At 40.0% G+C, this 12278-nt stretch overlaps 1 protein-coding gene across 1 annotated transcript; it reads right to left on the reverse strand.

Moving 5' to 3' along the window:
* Positions 1-1030: 1030 nt before the first annotated feature.
* On the reverse strand, positions 1031-11755 carry bco1l (beta-carotene oxygenase 1, like). The gene is made up of 11 exons (XM_088938983.1): positions 11647-11755; positions 9555-9683; positions 9141-9270; positions 7777-7924; positions 7495-7642; positions 4661-4875; positions 4027-4293; positions 3586-3691; positions 3340-3434; positions 3003-3114; positions 1031-2319 (listed from the first exon to the last, which is right to left on the reverse strand). The coding sequence occupies exons 1-11, from the start codon at positions 11708-11710 to the stop codon at positions 2123-2125; spliced, it is 1611 nt and encodes a 536-aa protein (XP_088795109.1). The 5' UTR covers positions 11711-11755; the 3' UTR covers positions 1031-2122.
* Positions 11756-12278: the final 523 nt, after the last annotated feature.

Raw genomic sequence — 12278 nt, forward strand, 5'->3', positions numbered from 1 at the left:
TTGCCAAATTGATTTTATGCAGATTGGCTGGTTTCATGTTGTCCTTTCCCCACTGTACCACTGGTCCAGGTCTGGTTCCAGCCTGCTCAGCACCGCCACCTACTAAAGCGTGATGAGAGATAACTGCAGGTGGGATTTTGAAGCTGCTCTCCTGGAACTCCAAGACAGTGAAAGCCAAGGCAGTGGTTTAGCCCACTGAGCTATCCTACCCCCACCCATCTAATGTGTCTCCTCAGGCCGTGTGGTAGTGGACGGGCAACAAGGCAAACAGGGTGCAACTTACTCAGTGACGATTGTCGTCTGCTGTACTCTTCATGCTAGGATGGCAGAAAGACCTTAAAGGGAGAGGAAAGCAGACACAAAAAAGAAAAAAAAAAACGCACTGTATAGCCAGCAAAAACACTAGCCAATTTAGACAACATAACCGTCACCAAACACCATCGGCGACCCACACTCACACGTCCCAGCAATTCAACCAAAAGTCTCTGCCACAGCACCCTCACTCAGAGTTGTCTCTCCTGGGTCCCCTTCACTGCTAGATTCTCGACCCCTTTTCCAGGTCGATAGATACTCTTGGTTGCCCCATATTGGATGATGACCCAGTGGATGATGAGTCAGGAATTTCAACTCAATTGGGAACTAGAATTACTCCTGTCTTTTCAACCTAAGAAACACTTTCTCAGGGACAGTTTAATAAAAAAAAAACATCATGGTAAATTCAGGTGTAATATGACATGCCTATCAGTTTAATGTGTTATTGTACTGTATTTCATGGGTTTACTACTTGTGATCTGGGAGGTAGTGCAATGGTTACCCGAGCTCCTACAGTACAGTATGTGCATGTATGTTCTCCCTGAGTTTGTGGGTTTCCTCCAGGAGTTCTGATTTCCTCCCACAGTCCATAGATATAGTGGTAGGTTAATTGGCTTCTGGGAAAATCAGTCCTGGTGTGAGTGTGTGCGTCTTATATATAACATGTAAAGTCACAAAGAATAGTTTATACTCAAACACTTAAAAAAGCAACCTCTTAAAAAATAAAGAACTTTTATTCATATTTTGATTTTTACAATAATCACTGTTTTCTGGCTTAATATTAAGAAGAAACTAAATTTAAACATTTTACACAAATAAATCTTTCACAGATTCTTATTCCATTCACATTTCATTATCTTTGCATTTCTGAAGATTTCACAGAAATATAAATGTTCCAAAAAAAAAAGTGATAAGATGCAGACAAACAGCATTGTGAGAAATCCTATTTTCATATTCAAATACAGTTGTATTGGCAGGTGAGATATACTCTCAGAATTTCAATTCTGACAAACTATTTAAACTTTATTCTTCTTATAAACAATGAAAATGTTTGAAATCAAAGCATTACTATTAATGCTTCAGGAATAGAATAGTAAATTACAGTAATCCTTTACTCAACAATCCATTTTTTAAAATCATACTTAGCTACTACAATTTCTTACATCTCACTTTGTTTTTAACTTTTAAAATAAGAGAAAAAACAAATTTCACTTTCCTTTCCTCAAAATACTGCATCCAAAAAGACTACAAATGAAATTACATCATGTCAAACTTGATTTACAGAACAACCTTCTATTTTTTATTTTGTTGTCACTGTACCAGGACAATCGATCCTTGTAGTTTCACTTAATGCAACAGCTAGGAAAATAATAATAATAATAAAAAAGCATCTGCATATAGACATATTGCAGCTCCATACAGACATTAAACTGTATGTCAGTTGTTTTCTACTAGTGTCTGTTAAACAGCTTTTCTTGTTACCACCTTTGTTAGCCAGTGTTTGTGCTATATGGCGCAGAGCAGTGGCTCTGTGGCTAAGGACCTGTGCCTGTGGCTGGAAGGTTGCCGGTTCAAATCCTGCAGCTGGCAGAGGAATCCTACTCCATTGGGTCACTGAGCAAGGCCCTTAACCCCAGCTGCTCCAGGGGCGCTGTACAATGGCTGACCCTGTGCTCTGACCCAAAGCTTCTCTCCCTGTCTGTGTGTGTCATGGAGAAATATGGGAAATATGAATTCCTAATGCAAGAAATGGCCAATAAAGTGATCTTATCTTATATTTCCGAGATGTGTGATGGGCCCAGCCCTGTGACTAGCACTGCGAGTTGAAGCCGACATGCTTCATGACTTGCTCTTCAGCCTGCTGTGGGATGAAGTGGCCGTGTAGGTCAAGGTGAACAGTGGTGTTGACAGAGGCACGTGCGATCTCTTGGAAATTCTTTGCGTTCAGTATGAGCAAAAACGGTGGCTTGTGTGGATCTGTTGAAATGATGGAGGATAAAATGATGCCTGAAAGAAAAGATTTATTTTTTTCAGAAGAGATCCTTATTTTTGCTTCTTAACAATCTACAGAGAATCCCTAAAATCATGTTGGGTCTACCATAGAAGAAATGCATAATGGTGTTGACATTATCTGTGTGAATACAGTCTGTCGATTCTGGGTAACAGGAATATTATGGAATTGTCTTTTGAAAAGCTGTCCAACACAAACGCTATGAAAACCAGTTTGAATAACACTGATTGCAGTATCACACCGCACAGAAATGAGGAACCCAAGTGGCTCCACCAGTAAAGATGCTCTTCTGGAGTGCATTCTGAGTCCTTTAATCCATATATCACTGAGTTAAGCCTTTTCTGACTTTGACTGGGATTCCCAGGGTTCAGAATTCAAAACAGCCACTCCCCAGTGACATTCAGAAGCCTATAAACTTGTTGTTACTGTACATCACTGAGAGACCCACGACTCTTGTCCTCAGCGCTAACACCGCGCTCAGGCTCTGTGAAGCTTGCAGCATGTCATAAAAAAGTATGAACAGCACAAGACCTGATCATGTCTGCAGTTCCCCATTTTTCCAGAGCTAAAGGTGTAGCTGTGAGCTGAGTCTTAAGCAATTAGCAATTCCAAACAGAGTGGGCACAGGAAAACAAAATCACAAGACAATTACAAATTGAACACAAAATTCTCATCTCACCGTCATCTTCCTCCACTGCATTCGGCGAGGGGACAAAAACAGGCTCGGCTGGCCAGCAATCTTCCTCTTCCCACTCTAGCATTGTTTTTGTGGCAACATCTACTTTAGCTACCTGTAAAAGCACAAACAGCATGCCCACACTGTAAATACAGTGCATTCGGAATTCTTCAGTAAGCTGGCACTTAAAATAAATTGAGTGGGATTTACAAAATCTATATGGGTATTTATAAGATCTATATATTTATAAGATCTATATATATCGAATTCACATATACAGTATACATATAAACTGGATTGCAGTCAGTGATAATGAATATACAGTAAGCTCCTTGTATACCTTTGTTGGAAATGGCTTCCACTCCACCCTGGCGGCATAGAAATAGCGATATTTCCTACAATTGGATTCATAGTTAATTCTTGGTAGTTCCACTCCTGTTAGAGAAAGCATAATTATAAGAGAAACCACCTACTGTCCGATAGGAAGCAAACGTTGGCAGTGTGCTGAATGTTCATGTGTATTTAGGACATGACTGAACAAGAACAAGCAAGGATTATAATACTAACAGCAACATCAAGGTTTTACCTTCACATATTACTTCAGGACTGCAGTACACAGAACCATCCTTTTGCTTCACTGCAGTGGCTGTGGTGTTGAGGAGATTAACAAGGTTTTTGTCAGCAGGAGCATCCTGCGAAACAGAAAGTGACTGTAGCAGAATGTAAATACAATTGTCAATTAATTTTTCACTGTAAAATAATGCAGTTCTAAAATACATCAAAGCATTTGTAAGTCTGAGGTTTTGACCTTCAGAATAATGGTAACAAAACACTGGTTAGGTCATAGACTTCGTAACCTTTTTCTTGTTTTGTAGATTGTTTCAGTTTTAGCTAAAAATCAAAACAATACGTGTCTCAACATTGTTACCGCTCTTCTGTGTAGCAGAAGATAACTGAACGAACTACAAAAAGCTTGAAGAAGTCTGTTGATTAGGCACCACTTAATATGTAAAATAATATGTTATACCTGGTCAGAACCCAGGGGGAGAACAAACCGCTTGCAGACAGGAGGAGATGAAAGCTTGTGTTTCTCAATAAATGTTTCTGACTCCTCCTGCAAGTTAGCCAAGTAGAACATATCATACAGACTGCTATCTTTGTATGCGATGATATCAAATACAATATGCTCTTTATCTTCATATGCATTGATGTGATGAAAGACCACCAATGCATCAGCATAGAATTTAGTTGACAAAGTCTTCTGGGTCTTCCTATCAATCACATAGATCAGAGTCTGAAAAACACAAACACATGATCAGCAGCAGTCCATCACTGCATTTGGTTCTGGATTAAAGCATTTTACTTCACGATAAACTGGGAATTAACACATTGGCTGTACATTAAATAAAATACACAATGACCTCCATCATAGCTTTGGAGTGTGCTGCATTTCAATAAATACCTAGTTAAATGAGTGTTTTACACCCCATGTCTATAAATAGGTTATCTGATAATTATATAGGGTATCAAAATGCACTTCAGAGAATTGACTGATTCCCATACATTATCACTTAGATCCTTGATCTTTATTAATGTTGACTTAACTGTAAATATGTCTATAAAAAAAGATACCACTACCGTAAGCTACTGTAGGTTCTTACAACGTCATTGGCTTCGAACTTGAGACAGCCGGCCCAGTTGACTCCTCTGTAGTAGGCAGTGGCCAGCTTTAGGATGTCTAGTTTGAAAGGCTGCTCAATAAAGATGATATAATTCTTGGTCATTCCAAAGCTGTGGAAGTAGCTGGGGTAAAGTGCAGAGCGACAAGGCACAGAACACAGGGACTCAAGGTTCCTCAGACCAGGATTCAAATTATCTAGGAAGAAACTAGTTATTTAGAGGCTCGAAGACATATTTTAAACCACATGGTCATGATACTGTACAGAAGAAAATGCCTGATAGATTAATACAAATAATGACTACACCTGCAGTAAGCTAGGAGGCTATAGGTAGTTGCCTTATACAGTATGGGTGTGACTGATTACAATAAAAGAAGATTTTGTCTATGTGAACGAACCTCAGATGGGTACCACTCATTGTAAAACATCACAATTACATATTGAATGACAAGGGAGTGAGAAAAATACTTATGTTTATTGGTGTTTTTAAGGAAAGCTAAGTATGAACTAGTATCGTCTATAAGAGAAAGGGACTGGCCCACCCCCTGGGCTCCAGTTCATCTGCGATCTCGATGAGTAGGGTGTCACACCGCGTTCACAAGCTGGCCCTTTATCCGCCTAGTTACAAAACCTCGCGAAGTCACTTTGCAGATGAGAAATTTCTAAAAGCCCTCAGAAATGACCAGATTCTACCATGTAGTAGGCTTTAAAAATAGAGAGCAGAGCTCAGGGGATTAGGTCTGTGCAACTCTGTCTGCAACTGGCTGCTGGACTTTTTTATCGAGAGACCACAGGTGGTGCGGATAGGCAATAAAACATCAACACCACTCACCCTGAGCACTGGAACCCCACAAGGCTGCTGTCTGAGTCCAAGGTTGTACTCCCTATTTACTCACGACTGCACAGCAAGACACAGCAACAACCGCATCATTAAGTTTGCCGATGACACAACTATAATAGGACTGATCAGTGATGATGACGAGTCCACTTACATGGATGAAGTTGTACAGCTGCTTAGGTGGTGTCATAGCAATAACCTGGACTTGAACATAAAGAAAACGAAAGAGCTAATAGTGGACTTTCGGAGACACAGGCCATACACTCACAGCCCACTCGGTATTGATGGAACGGAAGTGGAAACAGTCACCAGCTTTAGGTTTTTGGGAATTCACATCTCTAAAGATCTAACCTGGACTGTGAACACTGACTCTATCATGAAGAAGGCTCAGCAGCGCCTTTATTTCTTGAGGTGCCTCAAGCGATGGGGGATGCCAATACATGTGTTGGTGAACTTCTACCGCTGCACCATCGAGAGCGTCCTCACCAACGGGATCGCCGTGTGGTATGGCAACACCTCTTCGCGAGAAAGAAAGGCACTGCAGAGAATGGTCAATATGGCCCAGAAGATCATCGGCTGCGGTCTCACCGAGATTAAACAGCTCTATGAGGACCGCTGCCGTGGTAGAATTCTGGCCATCACAGAGGACAGTCACCACCCCGGGCATGAGCTCTTCACCCCACTGCCCTCAGGCCAGAGATACAAGAGCATACGGACACTGACCACTAGATTCTTCAATAGCTTCTATCCACAAGCAGTGAGACTGGCGAACACATTTAGCCATGCCCCTCGGACCACACCTACACCATCTACCTCTTTATGATTTCTTATCTATTGCACATCTCCAGTCATTGTTTACACGTCTGTATTGTTTACATTCAAACTGTCTACATGTTTACTTGCACATTGTCTACTGTTTGTTTGTACATTGTCTTGATGCACTGTTTGCACTTTGTCTTGTTTTTTACACTTGTTTTACAATCGAGAGACTTTCTGTAAGTAAGAATTCCATTGTACCAGTACCGGTTACATATGGCAATAAAGTTCAAGTTCAAGTTCAAGTTCATAGGAGAGAGTGCCCATATCTGAAGGGCAGCAGTCCAGAGTGAGCAAGGTGAAACTGACCACCTTCATCGCTGTATTTCTCTTTAATGAACTAAAACTGTCCAGCTCCAGGTCTGAAAAGTGAAGGCAGCTGTATTTCCATATCAGCGGAACTATTTCCGTTTCCTTTTGTAAATCCCTGAGGGGATACAAGGAGTTTGTGCCTTTTGTTTAACTGGGAGACGTTGTTACAACTGTACGTCAGTAGAGGGCGCCCTCACCTTTTCTTTTTGTACAAAGACAGCTCTGTTGAGAGATTTTTGTCCATGTTTTTTGTTCATCGGAATGACAGAAGTAAGGATCTTGTAGAAAAAATTAATTAGGTCAAGTCCTTGGACTCTGGGAATCTACACAAATTGTAAGTAGTAGTAGTTTTGGTTCTTTCTGTCCTGTGGGTGTATGATACTATTTATTTTTGTCCTAAGCTAATGCCAGTTAATTTTTTTATCACCAAATTGTTCACAGAAGATAGAAGTTATGTGACCTTGCTTGGCTTTCCCTGTCAGTGGGAATTAAACAATGATTTTTTAAAATAACCGTTTGTATCAGGACCTCATTTTTAAATTTGAGCATATTTAAGTTATTTACATCCTCCATTTATAACAGCTGGAGACAGGACTAGAAAGAAAATGTGTGCTATTTTGTTCTGATTTATGATGTTCTGGAAATAAAATCTTTAAAAAAATGTTCACCAAAATGAAATCCGCTAGACACTGTTTTGTGATTTTGTGAAAAGGTGCTCCTTCAAGTACATTAAAAGTCACAGCCTTTTGAAATTCTTAGAAGGAATGAACAAGAAAGGAACCACATTGAAAAGCTCCGCTTGAAGACACCCTGCATAGTCTCATTAAAGCTCTGGATCATGCCTCATTACCTGCAGCTGGAGAGGGGACTTTGAAGATTGTATATTTGGGTTTTCCAAAGTTAACAATAGTTGTGCCCATGTTGTATGTGTTTCCTTCTTTGTCATAATGTGGGTGAGAGGTTGCCAGATTCACAGCAATGTACTTCCTGTAGTCCTCCTGGGATAAATGGGTAAATGTCAAATAAAATATATATTTATAAATGTCAAGTGCCAGTTCTATTGATCACTCAGCAAATAAGAAGATTCCAGGTTGCCGTGTGCTTTTTGATTCAGTTACAGACATGCACTCACCTTCTCAATTGTCTCAAGGGTGTAGGGATCAATTTTGTGAAGGTAGTTTGTTTCTGTTGTAGCATAAAAATCCCCACCGTAATTGACAATATTAATGAGGCAGTTATCTGTGAAGTCTGGTATTGTGTTGGAGAGATAGGAGAACACTCTGGAATCAAGCAAGATAAAATAACATCAATATTTGGCTTCTGACTCATGTTCTCTTTGTCTTGCCCATTTTGACTACTTTACAGACATTCAAGAAAGGCAGACTTTTAAGTAAGATGTTTGAGGACTATAGTCTGTTAAAAGCATTTGATCTGGTTTCAGGGATACTGTTGTTCCCACCTGAATGAGAGCAGCGATTCAAGGCTGTGAGGAGAACTCGGGCGCAAGTGAGACAGTCAGGCTGGCGTAGAAAACCAACAGGTAAACACAGTCCAGAGTCATAGCTGGAGACAAGCAAGTTTCGTAGCCGGCAAGACACAGGAGCAAAAGCACGCAAGGAACTCCACAAGCGAAGCTGAAGGACACCAGCCAGGCTCATAGCCAGGAGCAAAGCACAAGGGAGAATCCAAAGGACTTTCAAAGCAAGCTGGGTCTGTGTCTAAGGATAACAACAAGCCGAGAACACTAAAACTAGAGGATGGGTACTCTAAGACTAAGCGAGCAGGTGACTCGGAGACTGGTCTTAAACATCCTGTGCCTAATGACACACAGTGTGGAGGCTAGCTGTGCACTGGTGGAATGAACCTCCTGCCTGAGCGCGCAGTCACACCAACCGTCTGACTGACAGATGTACCTGGTCGCCCTGGCAACTCTAGGGCATATTCCAATACTTTGGTGGGTGCAGTTGTGACAGTTGTATTGTAATAAATCAGCCACATTGTTCTGAAGAGCATTTCTTTATTGGTTACATCCTAAAGAGATGTGATAGAGACGAAATATCAATAGAAGTGTCCGGTGCGGCGCGACTCGCCTTGTCGAGTCTTTTGTGGGGAGTGAGCTGGGGAGTTTGCTGCCAGGATGTGAATGGGGAGGCAGGGGGGGGTGCTAGAGAGGTACGTGAGGGAATACCGGGGTCCCACACTTGTATACAAAGGAAAACGCAAGTGTGCAAGAGTAGGATCTAGCCTTCCTCCCAACCTTCTGTTATAAACTGCATTAGCCAATTTGGTAATTTTAAGTGACACTTAAAAGTACCAACTTAACATTCAACATGTTTCACATCTGCACCTTCAAAATGTTAATATCAGGCGCCCAGTGAGCGTCTCCACTCTGAGTGTAGCCATCAGATATTCCTGACTGTGAAGGTGCCAATTCCTGTGCAAGACTAAAGGCTACAGTGAGTGAACTAGAAGTTAAGTTGATGTGTCCCTGCTTACTTTGTGAAGATGCTTTTGCAGGGATCTGGGTAAGCCATGGTTCCAAATTCAGACACCACTATCCTGTCAGCTTTAATGTTCTTCTTATACGTATCACTGCGGAGGTATTTACTTCTGTAATAAACTTCACCTGGAGAACAGAGAGAAATCTGACACCAATCATACCAAGTGCCAGAAAGGCACTGTATGTTGTAAATTCAAGATAAACAAAAAACTTCACAACAGCACCATGAAATCAAGCTAGGAGAATCTGAAGAACTGATTAAGAAATAGTCAAGTGAACGGATCTTCAGTACGTCTTAGAACTGCTTTTTCTTAATTGGAGGTCTTACATAGTATGCAAATTTGTACAAATGAATGTTTACTCTCTAGAGTTTTATGCATTTGTTTATTCACATAACAGAGTTTTCTCACCATCTTTGAAAGTGAAGCTGTGAATTAGGGACATCCCATCGAACCAGTGGTTGTAGGAGGTCTCTCCCACACAGAACATGCCTGGCCCATTGCGTAACAGGGTGCCTTGTAACCAGGCAGGGAGAGAGCCTGCCGACACAGAAGAAACACATTGTATTATCCAAAGGTCAAAAATCACCGTAAAGATGATATAACAGCAAAAACGTGTATGTTTTAAGACAAAATTTTAAAAATGTGCCAATACATTTAAACATGCTGTCAATTTGCTATTTAAAATAGTAAGAACTAAAAGCGTACATAGAATGATGCAAAAGAAAGCCATTTTAAAATTCTTTGATCAAAAACTTTGTATGTGTTCATTCTTAATTTTTAAAGATTTTGTTTTAAATCTGCTGAATTTATATATTGAACTTCAAACACAATCTGGCGAATAATCCATTTTTTGCAAGCAACATATCAACCTGTGTATATAATAAGTATAAAAGAATGTATAACTGTGTACAGTATGCTTATGAGCAATCAACAATACATATTTGTGCTATAGAGTTCATTTAGTTCAATTCTGCTGTTTACAAAACTTCTCCGACTCCGACCTTTGCTAGTACATTTTTAGCCCTTTCTTTGAAAGAAATCACCACCACTGTGTTGTAACAGTTCATAAGAATTCAGAAAAAAATAAGTTTACCTTTAAGCCTGTAACTAATACAAAATGAGTCACACATCATACTTCATTGTGATGCCGAGAATAAAATTGGTTTAATTTTTAGATCAGTAATTTATCACATGAACAGAAAATCAAGAGCAATAGCTTCTACAGTTGAACATTTATAATAATTACAACCAACAACAATAATACTAATTTTGTCGTGGGGTTCCAAAGTTCACGGGCAATTATTTTGAAATTAAACAAAAATATTCTAAATGAATCTAATCTTTTATGTAAAACCAGCGATAACTGGAATTTAATTAACAAGTAAAAAATTAATTTGAAATTTGAAAACTTTAAAATAGAAAAAAAACAGATTCGTTATTTTAAGATTTCTCTTCAAATTAAAAGCTATTAAACTAGCTGCTAAATTACAGCTAGCAGTGAACTACGGGGTCTAGCAGTAAAGATATTGCTCTTCGTTTCAAATCTGGTTCATGGCTCCATATCATCTTTCATTGTGGTAATGATAGTATTAGCTTCAGTTTTAGCACTGTCCCTTTTTCAAATTTTCATTTTCTTTTTAAAAACCTAAAGAACAGGCTTTTTGCAACGTTTCGTACCATTGACAAAATTCGTTGCTACTTTGTAGCTTCGATATTTTAAACCCAATTTTCAATGAAGAGCAACATGTTTATTTGCACTAGTTTAAGTAGGAAAAAGCGTCAGCATGCGTAGCTGCAGAGAAACGAGTCAAGGTTTATTCCATGCTGAAAAAACAACGTTGCATTTCCTCACGTCTCCTTTCAGCATGGACTAAATGTTTATTTGCATTCGACCCAGTAACATACAGTTTATAGCACAAATTAAAAAAGAAAAGAAAATATGTGGATATATGATTCATAATACGCATGTTACAAATGTGTGTTAAATCACCTCCAGTTTAGTATCTATTTATTTACTATCCGCAGTGTGTTTGCCTTGGCACCAGAATGTAAACTTGTTCTGGACGTGATCTTCATCCAAAACAAACTCTGAATCAGTATGTTTGGTGTATGTGGGGTTTCACAGGAGCTGTGTGGATGTTAATACAATTGAGCACTCTCCATACATATCAGCTGTTCAAAAGTTTTCTATTACTTCTTATTATCATATTTTCAGCTTTGCGTTACGGACGTGTTTTTCATTATTCTGGGGGGTGAAACTGCGGAAAAAGCGGCTTTTGCTCTACGAGGGAAAAAAAATGCTACTGTAAAATCATAACACGCGCCGCGTAAAAATAATTTCTCCACTCTTAATTTACATTCACGTTCAACTGTTTCCGCTTTGCATGGCTCGCTTCTATTTCCGGGCATTTAAAGTACGGCAAGAGTGAAATTGCCTACCATTTCCATCTGAGGCATTCATGCAAAACAAACACAGAACACATGTACTCATGTACCTTACCCGTAATTTTGGCTTTCACTGGCTCTGGCGTCTCTTTCCCGTTCCTGCTGAATATAGGCTGCATTCTTCACAGCAGGCGTGCGGCCACTCTCCCTGAACTTCTGCAGCTGCACGGCGAGACGAGCACGGTCCGCGCGGGGCGTCATTTTAATATTCGCCCTCACCTTCCAAGCACGCACGTGACTGGCACGGTCGGAGACATTACATAACCGATCGATCAATTCATATTGCAGGGCTTTTGCTTTGACGTGGCCGGTGCACTAGCGCCTTTGATTTCCTTGGAATACTTCCTGCGAAGGCATGAAGACGTCACTTTCCGAAATATGAAGTAAATAATAGAGGTGAATTTGACAAAGGTTTAAATGTTTATAAAGTCACTAGATATAATCCTAACTCTGAAGCGTGATGTTGTGAAGTGGTAGCATTCTAAACTGATTCACATATTCTTTTTTGTAGCATTTCAGAAATGCAACAGGGTAATCATGGTAGCCAGTCCCCTCCTAACTAGTGGACAAAGAACCAGGCTTCTCCCCTGCTAACAATGCTACCAGTTTCCCAAGACTCACCTGACTCCTTGGTTAGACCCCCTGTGTTCTTATACATATTTAAAGAAAATCAGCTGTAGTATATTT

Source organism: Atractosteus spatula, chromosome 21 (genome assembly GCF_055471065.1).
Source record: "Atractosteus spatula isolate fAtrSpa1 chromosome 21, fAtrSpa1.hap1, whole genome shotgun sequence".
Taxonomy (NCBI): domain Eukaryota; kingdom Metazoa; phylum Chordata; class Actinopteri; order Semionotiformes; family Lepisosteidae; genus Atractosteus; species Atractosteus spatula.